General features: G+C 37.9%; 1 protein-coding gene across 3 annotated transcripts in view; it reads left to right on the forward strand.

Annotated features, from left to right (window-relative positions):
• The window catches only part of Specc1l (sperm antigen with calponin homology and coiled-coil domains 1 like), a 141,446-nt gene that overhangs the window by 48,482 nt on the left and 66,163 nt on the right, over positions 1 to 26,801 (forward strand). For all 3 annotated transcript variants that reach the window (XM_020169872.2, XM_074060801.1, XM_074060800.1), the window contains 6 exons: positions 2,736 to 4,369; positions 6,001 to 6,208; positions 15,174 to 15,247; positions 16,451 to 16,626; positions 20,387 to 20,550; positions 23,860 to 23,951. In XM_020169872.2, coding sequence (XP_020025461.1) covers positions 2,736 to 4,369; positions 6,001 to 6,208; positions 15,174 to 15,247; positions 16,451 to 16,626; positions 20,387 to 20,550; positions 23,860 to 23,951 — 2,348 coding nt within the window. The remainder of the gene's footprint in view (positions 1 to 2,735; positions 4,370 to 6,000; positions 6,209 to 15,173; positions 15,248 to 16,450; positions 16,627 to 20,386; positions 20,551 to 23,859; positions 23,952 to 26,801) is intronic.

A 26,801-nucleotide genomic window follows, 5' to 3' on the forward strand; every position in this document is an offset into this window, starting at 1 on the left:
GACCATATTATCTTCATTTTAGAAATCAGAAAGCTATACTCAAGCTAAGCTTAACTATTCTGCCAAAGGCCATGCGTTCATTTTCTCAGTAGATATTTATGGGAACCCATTTTGTACCAGACCTTGGGTTTAAACCTGGTGGTAAATTAAGGATTGAATCTTCAGTGTTTTACCCCGAAGCCTGAGGTTATTACCATGTTTAACTTTTGTAGTTTGTATGGTAGGAAGGAAACTGAGGAAATTAAATATCTATTCCTATCTGCATTTCTTCCTATTTTCAGCCTGTAAAATTGTACTGGGAGAGATTCCATGTGTTTACACATGTGGTTCCTGTTGACAGATGCCACTTGACCTCATGATTCAGCTATCCCCTGGCCAGATTTGTTACCCTAATTTGGGCTTGCACATCAGTACTAGTCTGCTGTGGCCACCTTAACAAAATTCCACAGACTGGCTGATACAAGATAAATTCATACAGTTTTGGAGTCTTTTTAAGTCTAAGATCAGGTGTGGACATGTTTGGTTTTTCTGAGGCTTCTCTCCTTGGCTTGCAGATGGCTGCCTTCTCACTGTGTTCCCATACAACCATTCCTTTGCCTGTGCTATTATGTCCTCCTTGTATAAGGACATCAGTCATAATGGATTAGGGTCACTCTAACAACCCCATTCTGATTTAATTACCTCTTTAACTCAATAACTCTGTCTGTAAATACACTCACATTCTGAAATTCTGGGCATTAGGGCTTCAACATATGAATTTCAGGGGGACACAGTTCATCTCCTATTAGCAACCTTAATTCTTCACTTCATTTGCTGTACCTTTACTCACTCCTTATGACTCCTCCAAGGCTGTTTGATTTCAGTGTACCAGGTTACCTGTCTCTATCTCAGATTATTTTGCTTACTCAGTCATCACATTAATCACAGGAGGGGATGTTCTCACCTTCCTGTTCATTGTGTTCCTCTCCTCATGTTTCTTTATCTTCCTTATCATTTCAGGATATGATCAATCCTTATGTTCATTTTGAGCTTCTTTCCTTTTGTCTTTCAGTCATTCACAGACTGCTCTTTTTTGAAAAGGTTTTTGGTTTAAATAAGAAAGATGATGGTATCTTTTGTAGAAATGGAGAAGACAATTAACGTCACGGGAAGAAGTAATACCGTCTTTTTCCTCTTTGAATCTCCATTTTCACTTATTTCTCCAGATCCTGTTTTTCTGCCTTCGAAATCTGTCACCGACTTGATTGTAGGGCCGCCTTAACTTTACTGCTTTACTTTTCCAAAACCCCTCTCTACTGCTTTGTGTTTTTCCTCAGTTGTTCCAGATTGATTTCCATAAATATGCTCTATTTCTTATCTTCCCTGTTTACGAGCATTTATTGACTTGCAGTAACTCAGTATTGCCTAATTCTCAAGGCTCTATATAAACATTCTCCTACAGTTTCTGTGAACTCTGCTTCCTTGTCTTCATCTGTCCTGTGGCCAGCCTGAACTCCCTCCTTCCCTACACCTGTTCTGTAGTGAACATCTTCATACATCACAGAAGTCATTTGTCATCTCTCTAGCCTTGATGCCTACCACATAAAGAACCAGTGGGTTCTTGAAAAATACATTGGTTGGATTAGGCCTTATTTTTCAAAAGTAAAAAGTATTAAGTGTTTGTGGATATTTAAATGAAAAAATATATATATATATTTGCAAATGATTATGTCAGTTTTCAAAGGTTTAAAATATTTACAGTGAAGGTCAAGTAATTTGTGCAGAAGATGTAGCTAATGAAGCATTATTATTTAACATTAACACATTTCTTTTTTTTTTTTAATTAAGAGAGGCAATAGAGCCTACTAGTTAAGTTGCAGATTCTGGAGCCAGACTGCCTAGGTTTGAATCTTGGCTCATCCATTTATTATCTGTGTGTATAAGCATATTCTTTAACATCTCTGTGTCTAGCTTTATCTGTAAAATGGGACAATAATAGCATCTTACTTAACAATTTTGATGAGGCTTTTATAAAGGTCTCGTGTGTGTGTGTGTGTGTGTGTTGCTGGTGATAGAACCCAGGGCTTTGTGCATGCTAAGCAAACCCTATACCTCTGAGCCCCTTGCCTGCTGTGAATTGCTACTGTGTATATATGGATTATGTGCTAAGTATGTGTTAGTTATTGTTTTAATTTTTGTTACTATTTATGTGGAATTTTGTGATGCAAAACTTCTTTGAATTTACTTTGGTCATTATTTTTGTGTTTTGTGGAGGTAATGTAGAGTTTTGCTTTGTCTTGTGGCTGTTTTTCCCTTCTTGCTCACCTGTGATCTCCCTTCACTCTCTATTTCTGCGGTTAGTTTACTACCTGACAAACTAATCTTAGAGTGATCTTCACTTAGCTCATTGTATATTATTATGCTCTGGCCAACTATTTCAAGCACTGCTTTTGGATTTGAGTTAATGTGTATGTCTTTTTAATAGCTTTATTGAGATATAATTCACAGTCCATAAAGTTTACCCTTTTAAAGTATAAAATTAGTTGTATAATTTCTTCATTGCTCATTAAACAATGAATGATCTCTTGGAATTGAAGAAATTGAATGTTAAAGTAACCAAAATGTAAGGCAAGATTAAGGTAGGTCCAAATCAGTGTGTAGGTATCTAGCTTTCATGTCATTAGACCTGACCCATGAACTATATGCCTGTTCGTTGCTAATACATTTGCCTTAAATTCATTGTTTTAAACATGTAGGCACAAGTTCATCAACCAAGCGGAGCACTTCTGCAGGTAATAAAGAATCCAGTTCTACTAGAGAAAGATTACGTGAACGCACCCGACTAAACCAGAGCAAAAAACTACCTTCTGCAGGCCCGGGAGTTAATGACGTGGTATTGGCTAAGCGTTCCCGAAGTCGCACTGCTACAGAATGTGATGTTCGTATGAGCAAGTCTAAATCAGACAATCAGATCAGTGACAAAGCTGCTTTGGAAGCCAAAGTGAAAGACCTCCTCACACTGGCAAAAACCAAAGATGTGGAAATTTTGCATTTGAGAAATGAACTCCGAGACATGCGTGCTCAGCTGGGCATTAACGAAGATCACGCTGAGGGTGATGAAAAGTCTGAGGAGAAGGAAACCATTGCCGTTCACCAACCAACTGATGTTGAGTCCACTTTATTGCAGCTGCAGGAACAGAATACTGCCATCCGTGAAGAACTCAACCAGCTGAAAAATGAAAACAGAATGTTAAAGGACAGGTTGAACGCATTGGGCTTTTCCTTGGAACAGAGGTTGGACAATTCTGAAAAACTGTTTGGCTATCAGTCCCTGAGCCCAGAAATTGCCCCTGGTAACCAAAGTGATGGAGGAGGAACTCTGACTTCTTCAGTGGAGGGCTCTGCCCCTGGCTCAGTAGAGGATCTCTTAAGTCAGGATGAAAATACACTCATGGACCACCAGCACAGTAACTCTATGGATAACCTAGACAGCGAGTGCAGTGAGGTATACCAGCCCCTCACGTCCAGTGATGATGCCCTAGATGCACCATCATCTTCTGAGTCAGAGGGCATCCCAAGCATAGAGCGCTCTCGCAAGGGGAGCAGTGGGAATGCAAGTGAAGTGTCTGTGGCTTGCTTGACAGAACGGATTCACCAGATGGAAGAGAACCAGCACAGCACAAGTGAGGAACTTCAGGCAACCCTGCAAGAGCTAGCTGATTTACAGCAGATTACCCAAGAACTGAACAGTGAAAATGAAAGGCTTGGAGAGGAGAAAGTCATTCTTATGGAGTCCTTGTGTCAGCAAAGTGATAAGTTGGAACACTTTAGTCAACAGATTGAATATTTCCGTTCCCTTCTAGATGAACATCATATTTCTTATGTCATAGATGAAGATGTAAAAAGTGGACGCTACATGGAATTAGAACAACGGTACATGGACTTAGCTGAGAATGCCCGTTTTGAGCGAGAGCAGCTTCTTGGTGTCCAGCAGCACTTAAGCAATACTTTGAAAATGGCAGAACAAGACAACAAGGAAGCTCAGGAAATGATAGGTGCGCTCAAAGAACGCAGTCACCACATGGAGCGAATCATTGAGTCTGAGCAGAAGGGCAAAGCAGCCCTGGCAGCCACGTTGGAAGAGTACAAAGCCACGGTGGCCAGTGACCAGATAGAGTTGAATCGCTTGAAGTCCCAGCTGGAGAATGAAAAGCAGAAAGTGGCCGAACTATATTCTATCCATAACTCTGGAGACAAATCTGATATTCAGGATCTCCTGGAGAGTGTTAGGCTGGACAAAGAAAAAGCAGAGACTTTGGCTAGTAGCCTGCAGGAAGATCTGGCTCATACCCGAAATGATGCCAATCGATTGCAGGACACCATTGCTAAGGTATTATTTAAATAGGTAAAAAAAATATGTTCTGGTTCAACATTTTGTAGCTGCCATGCACAGTGTGCTTACATTGAGAGCCAGGAACACTTGTTTAATGTGTTATTGGCTCTTATTTAGGGTAGCATTTTTTAAATCTGGAGAATGGGTTTCTTTTATTAGAAAAGAGAAGTATTCTTATAACAGTGCTGCTTCAACTCACTTGCATTTCATTACTGTTCTTTTGCTTGTGAGAGGACAGAGCTAGAGTTAAAATGAATATCTGAATTTGTGCCTAGTTCTGGTTATGTCTTTCTGACATGATGTGAAATTTTATATTCTTGGCTCTAACATACCGTAGCATAAGATAAATGCAGAGCTAGTATTTCAGTCTATATGATCAGCAATGCCTACTACCTCTTGTCCTGCTGTAATTATAGTTTTTCAAATAGAATTTTGTTGTGACTTAAACAGTTTTAGAATTTAGGGGCTCCTGTTTCTTGGAGACCTAGGATTTATTGCTGGGAGAGGCATTAGAGATTATCCTTCCAGCCATTTTGTTTCATAGGCGTGCAGTGTAATAGCGGGGAGTCAGAACTGCCAACCTGGGGTGCTGGTGTTCTGGCCAGGGCTCTGTATCTTGTGTGGTTGCTGATGAAGTGTTTTTGTGTGTGTGTGTGTGTGTGTGTGTGTGTGTGTGTGTGTGTGTGTGTGTTTTGCATGAGTTACGTTGTTATTCTATGTCGCATTTTATATTTTGTTTCAGGACAATGATTTTTTTTTTTTTCTTTTTGAGATAGGGTATTGCCATATAGTCTAGGCTGGCCTCAAACTCCTGATTCTTTTGCCTCAGTCTCCTGAGTGCTTGGATTACAGGTGTGCCTTAACCATGCCTGACTCTAGGGCATTGATTTTTAAAGGGAGAGATACTAGTATGTGTTGCTAAACTTGGATAACTGATGACTTGTAGAGATACAGTTCAGGAGGTGTGTTTTATTTCTTGGAGCAGGCATGTAGAGGGGAGGCACTATCAACTAATATTTTAGCAAAATATTTGAAAATGTTTTGTAGTTCCATATTCTATTTGATACTGAAACTGTTAGAACACATCATTTTTGTAGGAAAGCATGCTAATAAATTAATCAAATGCATGTTTTTAAACTAAACTAAAAACATTGGTTAAGTTCAGTGAAATTATACATCAGTATAATTTCAGTTAGTAAAACAGCAAAGTTTATGCTGAAGTGTATTATGTAAAAAAATTTTTTTGGTGGTACTGAGGTTTGAACTTAGGGCCTCATGCTTTCTAGGCAGGTTTTCTACCACTTGAACCACTCTGCCAGCCCTTTTTTGTGTTGGGTATTTTCAAGATAGGGTCTACTCCTATTTGTCAGGGTTGGGGTTCGAATTGCAATCCTCTTGATCTCTGCCTCCTGAGAAGTTAGGATTACAAGTGTGAGCCCCTGGTGTCCAGCTACATAAAATCTTGTATTCATGTAGAATACCATTTCGTATTTTTTTAAAAAGGTCTTACATGGGGTTTTTTAGTTCACGTGTAGCTACTCGCTCATATCTTCCACTTGAAATAGTATGTAGCTCAATTTATCTTAGAACAACTCTCACTTTCTAAATCTGCAATGAATTTTATATAGGTGGAAGATGAATACCGAGCTTTCCAAGAAGAAGCTAAGAAACAAATTGAAGATTTGAATATGACATTAGAAAAATTAAGATCAGAGTTGGAGGAAAAAGAGACAGAAAGGAGTGACATGAAAGAAACCATCTTTGAACTTGAAGACGAAGTGGAACAACATCGAGCTGTGAAACTTCATGACAACCTCATCATTTCTGATTTAGAGAGTAAGTGATGAGAGAGTTTTTCATTTCTTTTTGTTGTATCTTTTAAAATATATTTACATTTAGTAATAAAAATTAATAATTATGACTGGCACATAGCCCAGAGGCAGTAGCACAGCTGGCTTGCAGAAATACGCATATGTTAAAAGTATAATTCATATATTAGTTAATAGTCTTAGGATTGCTATATTTTGTTCCGAAGAACTATTGAGTAGAAGCATTACTTTAAAATTGTACTTAATTAAGCAAAATTTAAATGAAAAGCTAGACCTTAAGAAAATCCATTTATTATTTACTTATGATTGCAAGTATACTGAGACAGAAAAATATTGATCCTACAGGCTTTTGTTTTTTGTTTTGTGTTTGGCAGTCCTGGGGTTTGAACTCAGGACTTCACGCTTGCTAGGCAAGCACTCTGCCACTTGGGCCATCCACCAGCCCAATCCTGTGGGTTTTTGTTTAGCTCTGATTTCCCTTATTACCCTGAAGATTTTATAATAATGATGGAGTTGAAACTCAAGTTTCAAGTTTCTTTCTTTTTTAAAATCTTTTTATTTTCTAATTATTTTAGGCTTGTAAGGAAATTACAAAAATGGTACAAAGCATTTCTGTAGAAATTTTGATGAAAAACTAGATACTTTCATGAACTTAAAATATTTCCAGTGAACTAATTATTAGTTGCAAGTGAGGAAAAAGGCAAACAAAACAAAAACTTACTATGCAGTGGAAAAATTGAACAATACTTTGGGTGCTTGAGTGAACGACAGGTATATAGATACTGTGCGCAGTACTGGAGAGGCTGTGTTCTGAAGTATACCTTAATCACAGAGAAACATTAGACAAACAGAAACGTTAGGTAGACAAAAAATGAAGAATGTTTTAAAAGCGGAGGTGTTGTGGGTGCTGTAGCCCTTGAATATGCTAATGTCATAAAAGACAAAGGCTATGGAAATGTTCCAGATTTTAGAAGGCTAAGGAGATATGATAATTAAATGTAAACTTGTGTCTAGATAGGTCTAGTATTGTAGGGGGAAAACACTGTAAAGGTCATTATCACAAAATTGGGTTGTGAGCAATAGATTACCTTAGTAACCTACTAGGTAACATATTTACTAGGTATCATATCATAAATTTGTGAACTCGATGATTTTACTGTGTTTATGTGTTTATGTAAGAAAATATCCCTGCTGTTAGTAACCCACACACTTGAATATTTTTGGGTAATGGGCCATGATACATATCATCAAATGGTTCCAGAAAAAAATGAGAGATTAATGGGTAGGGAATTAAATAAATGGCAGTTGGTGAAACAAATAGATACATTTTTAACAATGAGCAAATCTGAGAAAGTGAGCATATGGGTGTTCTTGTACTATTTTTGCAATTTTTTGTTAGTTTGAAGTTGTTTCCAAACAATGCATTTTAAAAATTCTTAACTGTACTTATTTGAGATTTGTCAAATGTTAACAAATTTTAAGTTGTAATATATTTGTATATTGTTGAGCTGGGAACTGACAAGGAGAATGGGGATCATCTTTTTTGATGCATTAGTTATAGCTTTTAAAACTTTTTTTGTACCCTGCTGCTCATTTGATCTCTACCATTTTGTTACTACTTGACAGTATGGGAAATTGGCCTTGAGCCACATCCCATGTACTATGGATGCATAGGTGGAGAAATCTGAATTATTGCCAAGGCAGAGTGGGTCATTTGTGGTAAACCCTCAGTATATCTTGTGGCAGTTCTGAGCTTTGGCTAGATGGCCCACTGTCTGTAGAGTGACCCACAAGGTTTTTGGAACATTCTGAGGACTTTGTGTACTGAAGTAGCCAGCTGTGGAACTTTCTTTCTGAGAACGTGGTATAGTCAGTGAATTAAACGCTTCTTACATTAAGTTTGTATTTTGAATTGAGAAGATTTATATAATTCTATTTCCTGTGTGTAAGAGGTTCTACTTTTTAGGTAAACTTGGAAGTTCAGTGTACTGGTACTAATACCATCTTCTCGTGTAGTCTAGGTTTTTAATGTGGGAAGAGTGACACCTTGTGGTAATTGGGGTAGTAGCTAGAAAAATGTCAGATGATCAAGGTCAAAACTTTACATATTATCACATTAACATGTGAATTTTAAGCTGAGAGCCAATGGTTTATGCGTGTAATCCTAGCTACTTGGGATGATGAAATTGGGAGGGTCAGTCACAGTTCCAGGCCAGCTTGGGGGGAAAAAAAAATGAGAGACTCCCATCTCAGTGGAAAAAAGCTGGATGTGGTAGTGTGTGCCTGTTATCCCAGCTATAGTAGGAAGCGTAAAATAGAAGAATCTTAGTCTAGGTTGGCCTAGGGTAAAAGCAATACCCTATAACCAGAGCAAGAAGAGCTGTAGGCAGGGCTGAAGCGGTAGAACACCTGCCTAACAAGTGTGAAGCTCTGAGTTAAGTCCCCGAACTGCTAAAAACAAAACAAAACAAAATGAAAAACACCCCCTCCCCCGCAATTCTATGGATTTTAATTGGAAATGACTGAAAATATTGAATAAAGATTTTAGCTACTTAGCTTCTCTTCCCCATTTTTTGAGATGGAATGTTCAAATATGCACAAATATTGACAGAATAATATGGTTATTACCCACTGCCTGTATTTGATAATTATTAACATTTTACATTGTTTGCCGTGTGTATATGTATTTAACTGACAATAAATTGTAGATGTTAATGCACTTAACCCCTAAATATTTCAACATGTAGCTCCTGAAAAAAGTTGTCTTCTTAACCACAGTACTGTTATTGAATGTAGTAAAATTAGTCCTTGTTCCCTAGTGTTATCGAATAGTCCCTATTTCAATTTCTCCTGCTGTCCTCACAATGTCTTTTTTATAGTTTTATTTATTTAAAAATTATTTTAATTTTTTTTTCTGGGTTCCTTATTGAACCCAGGACCTCTTGCATGCTAGGCAAATACGCTATCTACCACTTCAACCACACCCCCAGTTCTACCTTTATTATTTTTAAAAATAAGAATCAGGATCCAAAAGAATTCACACTTTATGCTTACTTGTCGGATCTCTATGGGAATTAATTGTTTCCCTTGAAAATGTTAGCATTTGGGATAGATGTTACGTCAGCACTTTGTTGTAGGAACTTGATGAGAGGGAAGAAAGTACTCTACCACTTGAACCACATCTCCAGTCTTTTTGCTAATAATTTTATTTTTCCTTTTTTTTTTTTTTTCTGGTAGAATCTTATGTTAGCTTTGCCTGGACTGGCCTTGAATTGTGATTCTCTTACCTTTGCCTCCCATGTAGTTGGAATTAGTTTTTGAGATAGGATTGTGCTAACTTTCTTCCTGGACTGGCCTCAAATTGTGATCCTCCCAGTCTTTGCCTCCTGAATAACTAGGATTACGGGTATGTACCACCATGTCTGGCCTAGTGGACAGTATTTTAAAGCAGTTTTTGTACTCAAGAATGTGGAGCTGGGCGCTGGTGGCTCACACCTGTAATCCTAGTCACTCAAGAGGCAGAGATCAGGAGAATGACGGTTCAAAGCCAGCTGGGAAAATAGTTTGTGAGACACTATCAAAAAAGTCCTTCACAAAAAAGGGCTGGTGGAGTGGCTCAAGGTGTAGGGCTTAAGTTCAAGCCCCATACTACAAAAAAAAAAAATGCTCAGAATGAATGAACAAATGGCAAATCTCAGCGGAGAAATAAAAAGAACTAAATAGGAATTCTAGGCTTGAAAAATTTAACATCCAATATGACAATTATTTACTGAATCATTTAAACATCAAATTAAATATAAAAAGGAGCCAGTGAACTGGACAATACATCAGAAGATATTTTCTAGTTTGAGGAATAGGGAATAAAAATGTTGAAGAAAATGAGCTTTAATGACCCGTAAGTTAATACCAGACAGAACAATACCTGTACTTGGAGTCCCAAGAGGCTCCCAGATCATATTAGCACCACCCTGTGTAGACCTGGCCTCTTGCCCTAGCACAGCAGCTGGTTAAAGGTCTGCTGCTGACACACACCTACTGGGGCACCCCTTTGAACACACAACAGAAACATGTGCTCCAACCAAGGCACTGGGTAGTAGATTTGTTTCAGTGCTTGGCCAAACTGTCTTTCTCTTTGTATGGTTTTCTCTTCAGGGCCACATGGGAGCCTTCAGTTTTCAGGTACTAGTTCATTTCTCTTCCTGACACCAAAGTCATGCTAGGGGCTCTGGCTCTGTGTTCCATTCCTGTATTTAGAGAAGAGTTGGATCCCAGCAATAGGCTGAGAGCAAATAAGCTAGCACTCTATGGTGACGGGGTGGTATGTGGGTTCTGGTACTCCTTCAGCACCACAGCCTTCTATCCTTCTCATCTCCATGATCCCGGAATGGTGATTATAGTTGTTCCCCTCTCCCTAAAGTTTGTGAGAACATCATTACTTAGAGTTTCATTGTTTTCCTGGATGATAGTTTTTCTATTCTGTTTGATATCTCCATATCCCATATGCTTTCTTTATTCCAGAAATTATTCAATCATTGATGTACTGATGGGATCCTCCCCTGTTTTCTATTTCAGCTTTAGGTTCATTATAATTCATATATTTCTTCTGTTGTGTCAGTAGGACTTTAGGAGGGAAAAGAAGCATATATGTGTGATTTCAGGCCATCATCTTGAACTGGAAGTTGCACATGAGTTTTTGCATCAAATCTTTGTAGCTTAGATGTTAAATCCAGGAACTAGTGACAAACACCAAAGGCCAGGTCCATGCTGTGTGGTGCTGGTATGATTACCACATCATTTTTAGAGAACTAATAAAATTTTAAGAGCACAACACTGCCAGCCCTGTAATCCTAGTGACTCAGGAGGCAGAAATCAGGAAGATTGTGGTTCAAAGCCAGCCCAGGCAAATAGTTTGTGAGACCCTATCTCGAAAACACCCATCATAATAAAAGGGCTGGTGGAGGCCATGAGTTCAAACAAAAGAGTACGACACTGACTTAGCCATCTACTTCCAGAAACCTGTCCTTCAGAAAGTCTTCCAAGTTTGCAAATGTATACGTAGGTATAGCTGCTTGCTGCAGAATTGCTTGTTACCATAAAATTTGGAAACTACTTGTTTTCAACAATTGTGATCTAGCTAATAACCCATGTGCACAGTGCATTCCTTCTTTGGTTGCCATCTGCCAATGAAAATGAAGGAGGCAGATTTGTGTGTGTTTGCTGTAAGATGAAATAAAGCCAGTCGTGTGTGCTTTTTATAAAACCAGCCATAGGTATTTTGTAATTCAAAATGACTAAAAGTTTTAAACACTGAAATGGAACATAATAACGTTCCTTTGAAAATGGTGATTTCAGTATATTCTATAAGACAGTAAATATCTTGGTAACTTCTCAAAAAAAAAAAAAAATTCTGCCAGGCACTGGTGGCTCACACCTGTAATCCTAGCTACTCAGTAGGGAGATATCAGAAGGATTGTGGTTCGAAGCCAGCCTGGGCAAATAGTTTATGAGACCCCATTTTGAAAACACCCATCACAGAAAATGGCTGGTGGAATGGCTCAAGGTGAAGGCCCTGAGTTCAAGCCCCAGTACCACACACACATACACAATAAATAAATAAATAAAATTCTGTGTATTTGAGCCTTCTAATGCACTCACTGACTCTGGTCCTGTTGATAGTTTCAAATGATCCTTCTACACGTCTATTTGTTGAAATATTTTTGAAGTAATAGTTGAAGAGTTGCGTGAAGACATTTGTTGTATTTATAATAAAAAAGTTGAAGCCATTTTAACTGGCTGTTAATAGGAGATTTCTAGAACAAATCATAATATGTTCAGTTGATGAGATGAAATACTCTCTGGCCATCCAGATGGTACTGCAAATCTGGATAACAGTGTCCATTATCTGCTCCTAAGTAGAAAGGTTTATGAAGCAGTGTAAGTGGTATAATCTCATTTTTCTTTTTCTTTTTCTTTTTTTTAATACTAGCTGTATAGCTGAAGTGGGAGGATCATTTGAGCCCAGGAATTTGAGTCCAGTCTGGGCAACTTAGTAAGTCTCAATGAAAAGAAACCAAAACCAAAAATCAAAACAAATACATATACATAAGAAGTCTGGAAGGATATGTGTCCAATGCAAATAATGGGTAATCTTATTTTTGTTATTCTTCTGTTTTCCAGACTTTTTATTGTGAGCATACATTACTTTTAGAATCAGGGAAAAAAAGTTGCACCCTCTTTTTTGGGGGAAAAATAAAGATGAGTAAAATAAAAATAGCATATGGTTCATTTACTGATCTGTGTCTTCTTTTCTTTTGTCTCTCCAATTCTGGATTAGAGATAAAGCTATGGCCCAGTGTCTGCACACATTGCTCACTCTGCCTATCTTTTTTTAATTTTTTGAACAGATTATTTACTCTTAACCTTTTCCTTTCCTCTGAAAAATCACATGTGGAGTTCAGTGGAAAGTGCAAGCCTCTGTAAGCACTGGCGCCAGTACCCTGAGAGTTTTCTGGGCATTTGGAGGTCAGGAAAAGTTGTTACGGAATTTGATTATTTTATTCCCTAGGAGTTACAGGTTGGTAGCTGCCTACTAACATCTGCATGATGGGCAAATAGCTGGAGCCAGTGTGGATTATTCTTGATTTGTCAGGGACTGCAGGTCCTTCATGGTAAAAAGATTATTAAGCTGATAGGGTAGTACCCAGAGCTATTTAAAACAAAGTTAGTCTAATAATAATGAGAATAGCAAATTATCCGACTCCCAGAATAAAAATAGCATTGTTTAAAGACATAATTGTAGTTAAAAAACAAGAAGATAGAGTAGTTCTGTTCTTTGATATAATTTTATTTGAAGACAGCAGGTGGCAGTGTGCCTCACTCCAGGGAAACTGAAGAGGCAGTAAACCGGGTTTAGAGATTCCCAAGTTGCAGTAATGCCTCCTTCTTGTGTGATTGATAATCATGCTAAATGGCAGTTTTGCTAACTAGTCTTCAAATAAGAACTTAAGTACAAACTCCTTTGTTTCCAGGGAGGAAAAGTATGTTGTCATTTTTAATACTTTACATTTCCAAGAGAAAATACAGACATGATGCTAAAATTTAAATCAAATTCCCTATAGACACTTTTAGTGTACTTTATTTTGTTTAAGTATGTCTAGTGGCTGCCAGCTTTCCTTCTATTTAAAAGTAATAGTGATAAGATATGACAATAAATGTGTAGCACTAGCAGCCAAAAAATGTCCTTGTAAGTATAGTGATTGCGTGAATTCTTTGGCCATGAGAGGCTGGTAAAGAGAAAAGGTAAGAATAAAAGAAATGAATGAAATTTGGAATTTTATGATTGAAGATGTTGCTTAAAATGATACCTGAGAATCAAAGTGCCAGTTGTTAAAAGTAAGTTATAGTAAGATTTGCTATCATTTGTGTTGTAAATTATGTCTAAAGATAAATAGATGTGTCCTTTATTGGCCAGAAAAAAAGGAAAACAATTTTTAGCAAATTTCAAGCAAAATTATACTCATAAATTTTTTTTGTTTGCTTGCCTGTTTTAATTATAAAATATTTCTTGCACATAAATGGAGACAGTATAAATGAAAAGCATAACTTCTGGTTTTAGCTTCTGTCTTTACTCTTTTATGTCTGATAATATCATCCAAACCCTGAATTTTTCAATGTGTGAGATTATAAGGAGCCAAGTGCCCTTGCTGGTTTCAGAGCCATTATTGCCTGTAGTGACAAAAAACAGGGTAATAGATGTGTGCATCAGTTTGGTATCCATTTTGCCCTTAACCAGATTGGATGGCCCATTTGATTCTCCGTTTCTAGGTTAAACGAGGTTTGAAGAAGCTTGTACATTAAACTTTGTGGTACTGGGGGATTAAACTCAGGGCTTCACGCTTACTAGGCAGGCGCTCTACTATTGGAGCCATATTACCAGCCCATGAAGAGAGACTTTTAAAATTTAATCCCTTGCATATAAAATCATTCTCCTTTGCTAGCTCAACATAGTAGTGGCCTTTCTGTCTCTTAAGGGGGCTGGGGGATCTATTTATTTTCTTTTTCTTTATGTCATTAGCACCTAGAAAAAAGCCTGGTTACAGAGTTGGTACTTACAAAATGTGTGTTGAATCAATGAATAAGTTTTGAACCTTTTTTATTTTGTGGACCCTGATTTTGTTTTAAAAAAAAATTGAGCAAAGAGTGGGAGGATATTAACTACTGGCTACCAAAATTGTCCTGTCATCTTTCACTCCCTCCCTCCCATTTTATCTCATTTTGTCCAGCTTTGGAAGATATATAATTTATTATTATATATATATATATGTGCCTTTTCTGGTGATTAACCAAAAAATGATTGTTGTGACAGATTACAGAAGGGCAGTTATAGCATGGGCTCTCCTAAGGCATTTCTCTCTTTGCATAGGTTTTAGACCAGACCTCCCTCCAAATAGACTGTAACTTCCCTTTACATTTACTGTTACCATTCCACAGAGTTAATTTAAATGGCAGCTTGCTGGGTATTATATAATTAATTGTATAATTAATTCTGCTAATTCACTTGTCTTGAATTTATTCCAGTCTGTAAAGGAAGTTATGCTTGCATAGATACTTCAGATTAGCCCTCATAATTAAAAGTTCACATTTTTATAACAGTCATTGTTGTTTTGATTGGTTTTTTGCCAACAATGTGCATATTTCTAACAATTGACTTCAGTAAACTTTTTGTTGCAGAATTAAGACTCTTAGGAAGGAAGTGATCCAGAAATAATAATTTTAACTTGATAATTTCCTTAGAAAGTAATATTGGCGAATACTTGGATTGAGCATTCTTTTTTGCTTTTAATGTTTTGAATTAAAAATAAAAGTGTTTAGTAGGGATAATTTTTTTGGATGTCATATTTAAGTATTAAGTATTTATATTATTCCTTTTGAATATAGCTCTAAGAATATTTCAATTTTGGTTGTCTTTTTAGATACAGTTAAAAAACTCCAGGACCAAAAGCATGACATGGAAAGAGAAATCAAGACACTACATAGGAGACTTCGGGTAGGATAAATCTTCATGTATTATCTTAGACAGCATCATTTTCTGAAATTTGAGGAGTGCTCATTGACCATGTCATTCACCTTAAGCTTTAAATACAGTGGTGGTATTGGCTACTTTGGGCTTTGGGCAGAAAGCAAATGCCATCATTTCAAATTGGGACTGGTGCTACATTTGGGACAGAAGAATTTACTAGTAATTTATGGGTAATAATTTGAGGAAGACAGATTTAGGAAACCTGTTACATTTTGGAAAGAAAGTTGATTTGCTTTTAATTATAAATTGTCCCAAAGTAGGCTGTTTTTGTGTGACTTTTTTTTGTAGTACTGAGGCTCGAACTCAGGGCCTTCACCTTGAGTCACTCCACCAGCCTTATTTTTGTGAAGGGTTTTTTGAGATAGGGTCTCATGAACTATTTGCCCAGGCTGGCTTCGAACCACTATCCTTCTGATCTCTACCTCCTAGTTTTCTTTATCCTATGGAGTTGATCAGCATAGATACTAATCAGAGTTTCAGTTGTGCCACGTTTTATGCAGGCTGCCTTCAAGCTGTCAGAAAATTGCTTTGAGGGTGAGAGAACTGAGGTGTGGCCCAGCTGTGGCTCTGGTGGAGGTGAGGCTCTGGAGAGACTTCCCCACCCACTTACACCGCATCCTCCCTCATTGTGGGAAGCAATAGACCATACAGTTCCTTACTGCCTCTTTGTATAATTTTGTCTGCCTATATTGAGTTCAGTGTTTTTCTTCTGGCTTCCTCTTCCTCTTCTTTACTTTTGATTTTTTTTTCCTGCTTTTGATGTCAGGATATTTATAGTTTTTTACTGTATGGTTCACATACCATTTATATACCTTCTTGAGCTTTCCAGAGGTAGAGCTCTAAATTTTGGATGATACTTATTTTTATAAGACTTATTTTGAAACTTGCATGAGGAAGGGATGCTTGGATGTTATTCTCATTAATATTTATTGAGCACTCTGAGTGCTTGATGGCTCAGTAAGCAGATCAGCTGGAAAATCTTTCCTTCATTCAGAATAAGTTCACTAATAATAGTTGTATTGTTAGAAATAGGTAATAGCAGTCCTCTGGGATTAAAAGAAAAATATCATTTGGGAACACAGTGCATTATAACCTAATCATAAACAAGTTTTATTGTTTTTAAATCTTTATTGTTCTTTTTTAGAAATAAACATTTAGTTTTTTAAATAGGAAGAATCTGCAGAATGGCGGCAGTTTCAAGCTGATCTACAGACTGCAGTAGTCATTGCAAATGACATTAAATCTGAAGCCCAAGAGGAAATTGGTGATCTGAAGCGCCGGTTACATGAGGCCCAAGAAAAAAATGAGAAACTCACAAAAGAATTGGAGGAAGTAAAGTCACGCAAGTATGTTCTAACAAAGTAATTGTATGCTGTGTTTCAATAGAAAACACTTAAAACTCCAATTTAGTGATGTGGTATTATGGGAGTTGACACTGCCAAGTTTGGATCTAATGGAAGTTAATGTTTCTAAAAATTTTCATTTTGGTAAAATGAGACCTGTAAAATAGCACACTTTGTATGGATCTTCAAAGTTGTCCACGTCAGTGATCAGCAACTCTGGGAGGGAGCCACAATGGTACCGGGCATAAGAGCACAGTATGATTCTCCTTGTCCCTATCCCTATTATCCAACCCTGTTGTTTTTATTTAGATTAGGATCAGACGGACTTGGCTTCTGTCTGTCCAGCCCTGCTTTGTACTAGCTATGTGATTTTGTTCAGCAGCTTTAGCTTCTCAAAGCCTGAGTTTTCTCACCTTGGAAATAGAACTAATGCTATCTCTTTTCCATCATTGTAAAGAATAAAGGAGATAATGCCAACAAAGTACTCACTCAGAGCAATGACCAGTATACTTTAGCTAGTAGTTTTATAAACCCAAGTAAAAAATTCAAGGTGAGTTTCTCTCCATTAGTTGAGGAATGTTCACTTGTTTTATCTTATGAACCACATCACTCTCCAAAGTACTACATTTTTTCATCATCTAGCGTGGATATCTTTGGAAACCTGTAAAAATTATTAGATGAGGGGACATCTATGATGTTTTCTGAGCTCCACAATGAGACTATGAGTAGGGGAGAGTATTTTTTTGTTTTTTAGCTTATTATTAAGAATTTGATTATTTGTTACTTTGAATAATTCTTAATTAGGCATAGGAAAAAAGTTTAGAAAAGGATTATGTCTTTGAAAGTCTCTTATTTTCATATTGCCTAGCCCTAATGTATGGTCCAGAGAAAAGTATTGCTAAGCCTTTTTTGCTGGCTTCCTTAAGCAGAACTTGGGAGAGGGCAGATTGATCCTCTACTGATATAAAACTTTAGTGATTTCTTTCTTTCTTTGTGTACTGTTCAATGAATAGTGTGTCAAAAATGCCTCATTTGAGTGTTATCTCATGATTGAAATTCTATCTGTTCGTGGTGCTGAGGACAACAAGGGATCAAACCCAGGTCCTTGAACATTGTAGGCAAGTAATTCTACTCTTAAAGGATCACTCCATTGGATCTTGAAAGCTTATCAGTTTTTAAGATGTACATTTAAAAGAAGTACCTCCAGAAGAGGCAGCATCTTGTATAGTAATAGTTTTCAGAAAGGTCTGCAGGCTCCTGCATTCCCTAAGACCCTTTCAGTTAGTATTGTTTTCACAATAATGTTAACAAGTTGTTGGCTTTTTTTTTTTTCACTGATAGTGAAGAGTAAATGTAAACTTGATGACTCAAGGCCTTGGCACCAAATTGTACTCATAGTCATTGAACCACTACACAATGACATTTTTAAAAGAATGCCAAAAACCCCAAACAAAACAAAACACAGGTTTCACTTAATGATGCCCTTCCCGAAGGGGTCAATGACTAATTTTACTAAATCTCTGCCTTTGAGGGTACCCTATTTTAAACCTTCCATGTGACAAAATGGGAAGTGTGAAAAAGTTTCTTCTGTTTTATCTGCTGTGTGCCCAAGTATGAGGTTGGCTTGAGGGGAGCACTGTGTGATCATTTTAGTTTAGCTACTTTATTTTTTCATGGAATACCATTTTTTACTTGAAAACACTGTGTAATGCGCAGTAAGTTGATATTTTCCTTATGATGTTAAAGGAGCATAGATGGTTAAAGCTTTCTTTCAAAGTGTAGAATATTTTAGTGAATGTTAATGGACAGAATAAGAAAAGTTTATTTATATGGCTTCAGATTCCACATTACTAACTTTTTTTTCTTGAGTGCTAGGATTCAAACCTGGGGTCTTGTGCATGCTAGGCAAATGCTTTACCACTGCATTTTTTTCTCTGGTGTTGGGAATTGAGTCCAGGGCCTTCCTTATGCTAGGCAAGGGCTCACCATGTAGCTGCTCCTCTAGCCAACTAACTGAATTTTAAGTAACTACCAAATATTGCATTTTAGTGTAGTATATACCTACAGTTATCTAAAAAGGCTATTAAAATATTTTCTTTTCCACTCAGCTGATGGCTCAGGCCTATAATCCTGCTTACTCAGGAAGCAGAGATCCAGGAGGATCATGGTTCGAAGCCAGCCCAGGCAAATAGTTTTCAAGACCCTATCTTGAAAATAACCAACAAATAGGAAAAAAAAGACTAGCAGAGTGTCAGATGATAGAGTACCTGACTAGCAAGTGTGAACCCCCAAGTTCAAACCCCAGTACTGGCAAAAAAATTCTTTTTTCCAACCACATACCTGTTTGAGAGCTGCATTTTTTTTTTCCTATATCTGTATAGAAGAATGAGAATATAGCTGTTTTCTAAGCCAGATTAAATAGATACTAAAAAATGTAAAACATTGCTGCTCTTCTTGCTACTTTTTTTGGTTTTGGAATGTTTCTTTTTTTGTCTTTATAGTCATAGGTTTACTTCTATTTTTAGATGAATTAAATATCTTACATATTTCTTAGTTTTAATTTAATGGATAACTGCCTACATAAGCACAAGCTTTTAGGAGTCCTCAATCATTTTTAGGAGTGGGATGGATTTCTAAGACCGAAAAGTTGATAATTGTTATAGGTTCTTATTAAACCGTCTAAACTTGACTACTAACTGAACATGGATCCTCTGGTACATCTTGAGACAAAAAATTGCCAAAAGAGCCAAATGGCAGCCAAAGACAAATTTTCCTAAGGAATGGCTTAATTTTTTTTTTGTCTCTATAAATATACTTGGTAGTTTGATGACATGTATAAACTCTGCAATGCAATTGTAATCTTATTCCAGATAAAAAATTTTGTGTTAGTCAGCTCAGTGAATTAGGGCCAGAAATGAAATAGAATTTATTTTTCTGATGACTCAGGTTGAATCATTCTGAGTCACTAGGGGATTCATGTTTCTCATATGGGCCTAGGGCTTTCTTTTTCTTTTCTTTTTAGTTTTGTTTTGGGTTTTAAGAACCTGGGCTTTGTTTTCCTTTTTTTTTTTTTGCAGTACTGGGGCTTGAACTTAGGGCCTTTACCTTGAGCCACTCCACCAGCCCTTTTTGTGCTGGGTATTTTTGAGATAGGGTCTTGTGAACTATTTGCCCTGGCTGGCTTCAAAATGTGATCCTCCTGATCTCTGCCTCCTGAGTAGCTGGGATTACAGGTGTGGGCCATCGGTGCCCAGAGGTTTCAATTCTTTATATTTCCATATCTAAGCAAAACATTTTAACCTTTTTTTTTTTTTTTCTTGCTGTATTGGGGTTTGAACTCAGGGCCTCACACTTGCTAGGCAGGGGCTCTACCCTCTGACCCACACCCGTAGCCCTAAGCAAAACATTTTAGCTAGAGCCAGCATAGATTATTTGCATGTGCTTGCAAATTCTGAGACTCCTGAGAAGGACTGGGCCTTCCTAGCAGATTCCCAGTTCTCAGTCAGGCTCTGTGACCAGTCTGCCTCTCATTTTGCTCCTGATTGATTACTGATGTCCTCATCTGGCATTTAATTAGATGAAAATGGAATTTGATGGTTATTTATCTTACTTAGGATAACCTGATATGAAAATTTTAATATAATTTCCTGGTATTTGCCAAGCAAATGAGAATATTAGAACTCTGCTCAACAGGTACAGTTGGGAGGGCAAATGTGTATTTTCTTATATATAAGTACAGATGTCCATATTTCAATACTTTTAGGCAAGAGGAGGAGAGAGGCCGTGTATACAACTATATGAATGCAGTTGAGAGAGATTTGGCAGCTTTAAGGCAAGGGATGGGACTGAGTAGAAGGTCTTCTACATCCTCAGAGCCAACTCCTACTGTAAAAACCCTCATCAAGTCCTTCGACAGTGCATCTCAAGGTAATTAATCCCTTATCTGTTGTGCCTAGAGCATGCAGTTGTATTCAGTTACCATATGTTTACTGTCTTAGTTTGATATTCCTTACCATTTTACTGTCTCTGTTTCATCAACTTTCATATAATCTCAATGAGTTCATATAAGGTGAATTTTAATAGGGCAGTTGTAATCGATTCTGCTTCAGAAATCATGATGTCAGACTCATAGCTTACCATGAATCTTTTCTCCCTGGCTGGATCATACATATTCCTATGACTTTCGGTATTTTCTTTATGCCTAAGACTTTAGTTCTTTCTCTTCTTCTGAACTCCTTCAGTCCTTCTAAGTGCCTGCTTGATTGATACCAGGTGTCTTCAGGACACCCTTATGTCCAAACCAAACCCTTATACCCCAGCTTCCATCTTTCCCTATGTGTTAATGGCAGCATAATTCCATGCAGTTATTAAATTAGAAATCTGAGAATCTTAAGTCCTTCTTCCTTACCCTTACTTTCTTGCCATTCTTTCAGGCTTCAACATGGACATCTTTGTTCCTTTTGCTTCTCTTCTCTAGTGGGAAAAGCTATAGTTCAGGTCAACATCAACTCCTAATTTCAACCATCTTCTAATTAGTCTCTCCATTTCATGTCATAATAGAAAGATTGTTTTTTTTTTTTTTTTTGAGCTTGTTTTTTTTGGTCCTGGAGTTTGAACTCAGGGCTTCTTGCTTGCTAGGCAGGCACTCTACCACTTGAACCATACCTCCAGCCAGAAAGATCATTTCTTGCTTAAAATTCTTAAATTGCCTTACCCGAGTTGGAATGAAGTTCAGATCTTCAGAGTTCCAAAGTTCTACCACTGCCTACATATTACTCAGTTGGGCCACTCTTCCCATTCCCTGTCCAGCCAAACTAAACTACACTTCAGAAACAAGTTCAGAAACAGGTTCAGAAACAAGTGGTGCTATTTTTGTAAGGATGAGGTACATACTGAAATGCTGACATTAAAGTATATCTGCAGTCCTTTATAACAAGTTGCAGACCAGACATGAGTGTGTCTTTTTTAGGCAGGGTCTTGCTATATAGTCAAGGTTGGCCAGGAACTCATTATATAGCCCAAGCTGGCCTCAAACCTGTAATTCTCCTGCCTCAGCCTCCTGAGTGCTGGAATTACAGGTGTGTGCCATCACACCCAGCTCTTATTTTGTTTTTAAAAATACATAGATAGCTATATGTATTTACATTTAAACTGTAAGAAAGCTGCTTTCAGAACTCTCCTGTGCTGCCATTTAAATATGATGAGGTAAGATGAAAGCAGGATTTTAAAAAATACATGCTTCTATAATAAGATGATAATGGCATTTACAGTAAATTAAAATTGTGCAACTATTTACAATATTAACAAAACAGGCTTTTATGCAAATAAATGATATAATAAGATCTATCCAAATGACCCAGTAATTCCATTCCTAGTTAAAAAAGAATTAAAAGTAGGTGCTGGGTGTGTACTTTTTGTGTTTGTGGTGCTGGGTATGAACTCAGTGCCTTGCACTTGGCTAGGCAGGCAGTCTACCACTTAAGCCACACCCCCAGCTCTTTTTGCTTTAGTTATTTTTCGAGTAGGGTCTCATGTTTATGCCTGGGCTGGCCTGGACCTTGATTCTCCAATTTATGATGCCCCCTGCATTCCTGAGATGACAGGCTGATGTCACCACACCCAGCTTTTTATTGGTTGAGATAGGGTCTCAAGAACTTTTTACCTGGCTGGCCTTGAGCTGCAATCCTCCAGATCCTCTGATCCTTAGGATTTCTGCCTCCCAAGCAGCTAGGATTCTGGGCATGAGTCACTGTGCTAGACTGAAAGTAGGTATTTACACAAGTACTTGTACATGAGTGTTCGTAGCAGCACTGTTTACAGAAGTCGAGAGGTAGAAGGAACTGGGTGTCCATGCATTAGGTGAATGGAGAAACAAATGTCTCATATCCATTTAATGGAACATGATCTAGCATAAGGAGGAATTAAAGTACTGCTACCTACTACAACATGGATATACTTTTCTAGCATGGTGCTCAGTGAAAGAAGCCAGACACAATAGGCTTAGATTTAAGATTATGTTTGTATGAAATACACAGAATAGGACAGTTCACAGAGACAGAAATGGATCGATTTTTACTGGCGGCTGGCAGGCTAGGTGGGAAGTGCCTGCCTGTACTGGGTTTCACTTTGGTGTGATGGAAATACTTTGGAGCTAGTTAGAGGTGATGGGCGATGGTTGTGCAATGCTGTGAATGTGCTGAATGCCACTGAGCGGTATTGTCATAATTGGCTGTATGCATATTCTTTTTTTGTTTGGTGGTACTGGGGTTTGAACTCAGGGCTTCATGCTTGTGAGGCAGGTGCTCTAACACTTGAGCCACACCTCCAATGAAAAATTGCTGTGTTCTTCTTATATGAGTTTTATCTTAGTAAAGAAGATTGCCTCTAAAGATGTCAATTCTAAATATAAGTATTTGGCTGCATATTTAGTTCCACAATGATCACTGCTTCATTTTGCCACACTGTGTTATGTGCCTGAGTTCATTTGTGTGTTCCCTTTTGAATTTAATTTAGCTTCAAATAAATAATCATTTTCTTAAATAACCATGTTTATGCAGCCCATGCTAAATCCAAGTATATAGAAATAAACGAGTGAATGAGAAACAAAGAAACTTCTTTTGGAGAGTTTAGAGTGAAAGTTTGATATGCAAATGAACAATCATATAGCTGTGTCTTAAATGCAAATCAGAAATTCATCAAGTGAAGGGATCAGTTCTGCAAAAGGAAGTGAGGAAGATGAGCAGGAGCTCAGTATTCTTTGGTTTAATACACAATGAAGGAATCCCCTCTACACACCAGGCCTCTTATCTGAAGTACTTACATGTGTAAATATTCCTCTGGGTGTTTTTCTGTTTGTTTTTTGTTTTGTGATGCTGGGGATTGAACCCAGAACCTAATGCATGCTAGGCAAGCACTCTACCAAGGGATCCCATCCTTTTATTTTTCCTTTAATACTTGCATTATAATGATTTATGGAACACTTTAACCACACCATGCAATTAAACAGCAAAAGTGAGCTCCTGACTTAGGGAAGCAAACAGTTTTGCTTGGTGAGATGAGAAGCATCTGTGTTACAGCTGTCAGTGTTCAGGGTGTTAGACAGTGCCCAAGATAGTTTCCAGGGGGTTCAAGAACATTGGTTGATTTGGTAAGTCCTTGACTAGAAACCACTTAAGAATGCTTTCCCTGCTGTGTGATGCTTTCGTTATTTACTTGTTTGTGTATTGCTTTTAATAGTACCAAATCCTACTTCAGCTGCGATTCCTCGAACGCCTCTGAGTCCAAGTCCTATGAAAACCCCTCCTGCAGCAGCTGTATCCCCCATGCAGGTAAGTGCTCAGGACTACTGAGGTCTCCAGGGGCTTTAGAACCTGAAAGTTGAAAGTCCTCAAAGTCTTGCACCCATATCTCAGGTGGGCAAATGACTACTTCAGAGAGATGTGTCTGGAATCTTATTTTCTACAATACCGTGGCTGTCCTTTATTGAGGTAAATTATATAAATGTAAATGGTATTGTTCTTCTCGGGGAACTTAGACACCTCTCTAAGTATGTACTTGTTGTGTTTCATCCTATGCTACTTAGTAAATCACTTCAAAACTTATCTTCTTAAAATGTCCAATTTCCTATTCACACTTTTCTGAGTCAGTCAGGCAGTTATTTGCTGGCTATGTTTGGGCTTGCTCTGTGACTGCATTCAGCTAGAGGATGGCTTGGGCCCTGGGCTGCTTTTTCCAGCGGGCACCTTTATTGCATGGTCTCTGAGCTCCAGAGAGTAAAAGTGGAAGTTAGTACAGCTTCATAACCTCAGTGTGGGATTTGGACAGAGTCATTTGAAGCCTACTCTTTGGATCCGAGCAAGTTCAGCACAGATTCAGAGTGGAAGGGGTCTGCACAAGGCAGGAGTGTAGAGAAGCAGGATTCATTTTGCCACAGTCTTGCACAAGGACTTCGCTGATCCATTATAAGCAAGTTTCAAAAGTTGCTTTTCCTTACCATTGTGGGAATGTAGGCCAGGAACAGGAAGGGGGTCAGTTCTCTGGTATTCAAGAGGCTCTCTTGTTATGCCCTTTATTCAGCCACTTTTGTAAGTGTGGCTTGAGATAGAGTATTTCTGCATGGGTGAGAGCAAGCCAAAGGAAAAATGGTTCCAAACCTATTATTCTGTGATACAGGGTAGCCTTGACTGTACCTACCCCCCAAAATAATAGGGCCTGGGAGCATTTTCTTTTTGAGTTGAGACTTTTGTGGTGTGTTAACTATTAGTAATGTATTTTGTGAGTGAACTTTCTTGTAATTTTAGCATGACTCCATCTGCATTTGTGATGTTGTAAGTCAGTGGCTTTGCATTTGCATGTATATACAAGATGTCTTAATTTAAAAGGAAGGCAAGGGGAATTTCATTTTCTCCCTTCAAATTTAGTGCTCTCTTATATGCTCTGTGTTAATAAAAATTTTTCTGAAAACCTGAAGATGTAAATAAAAGCAAAGGTGCCAAGTAAAATAAACTTCAAATAAGGCAAATTTTCTCTAAGTAGTGTTCATCAAGTGAAGTTTAACGTCCAAGGCATCATTTGTAAATCTGGTGAAGATAGGAAGTAAAAAAAAAAAAAAACCTCATTTTTGTTGCTTGGAAAGACCTAATAATTACAAGCTACATTCAGTAGCTTTTTTTAGTACATGATTAGTGTGGTACTTCTCAAACCTAACTGTATATAAGAATCACATGGAGAGTTTTTAAACACATAGATTCCCAGGCCTCATCCTAGTGAACCAGCATCTCTGGGGACCAGGGCCCAAGGTTGGGATTGTTAGTTTTTTGAAACTCCCTGGGTAGGAATTTTATTTTAGCCACAAGGGAGTAGCAAGACCTGCTATCACAAACAAATAGAAAGCTGGGCAAAATGTAGGAAGATTATTTTCAGACATTATACAAGTCTATGATCCCTGAAAAAAATTTAAGAAGTGAGAGAAGTCCTACTGTGGTCTACATTCTTTTCCTGGAGGCAATTTCCAGATGATGGTGCAGGGAGGATGAACTGACAAGGAACAGACAAGGGGAACTAATTGGATCTAAAGAGAACACAGGTCAACATTTTTTTTGGCAGTACTGGGCTTTATATGTGCTAAACAAGCACTCTACCACTTGAGCCATACCCCTGTCCTTTTCTCTTTAGGTGTAATACCCACCCCCACACCAGCCTCCTGCCCAGATAGGGCCTTGCACTTGGAGGGGAGGCTTGGACTGCAATCCCCCTCCCTATCTCCACTTCCCTGTAGCTACAATAACAGATGTGCACCACTACACATGACTGTAGTGTAGTACTCAAGATTGTTTTCTTGTTTGTTTTTTGGTGGTGCTGGGATTTGAACCTAAGACCTCATGTTTGCTAGGCAGGCATCCTACCCTTGAGCCATGCTGGCAGCCCTTTTTTGCTTTGGTTATTTTTTAGGTAGGGTCTTGTGTTTTTGCCCATGCTAGCTTCAGACATCAGACAGTGATCCTCTGACTTCCTCCTCTAGAGTAATTGGAATTACAGGTGTATGCTACCATGTTTGATCTCTCTCTTGTATATTTCTGCTGGGAATATGAAATGAGTAGCTAGAAAAAAAGAGGGCTGGGAAAAACCTGAGAGAATGACTCATGAGAAAAAGCACAAATAACTATTTTATGGGTCTAAGTATTTGTATGAGTATTTCAGCTGCTAATACGTGCATAGGTCTGGAAATGAGGAACCAGTGACAAAGCTGTTGGCAGTAGTACTGAATTAAGATGACAAGCTGCTGCAAGGCACCAGTGGCTCACGCCTGTAATCCTAGCTACTCAGGAGGCAGAGATCAGGAGGATCATGGTTTGAAGCCAGCCTGGGCAAATAGTTTTTGAAACCCTATCTTGAAAAAACCCACCACCAAAAAGGGCTGGTGGAATGGCTTGAGGTGTAGGCCCTGAGTTCAAGCCCTAGTACTGCAGAAAAAAAAAAAAAAAACAGGCTGTACTGGAGCAGTTGTGGAGTTGGTGAATGGGTGGTAGAATGAAGGTCTGTTTAGAATAAGGGCATAAATGACCAATAAAACGACAATAGGAACATGTCTATATTTCTGTTTGGAGCACATTTTTGTATTTAGTGAATTGGCATGTGATATTTTAAGAATTCTTTAAAAATAAATGGTAGGCTGGGCT

Source organism: Castor canadensis, chromosome 18 (assembly GCF_047511655.1).
Source record: "Castor canadensis chromosome 18, mCasCan1.hap1v2, whole genome shotgun sequence".
Lineage (NCBI taxonomy): Eukaryota > Metazoa > Chordata > Mammalia > Rodentia > Castoridae > Castor > Castor canadensis.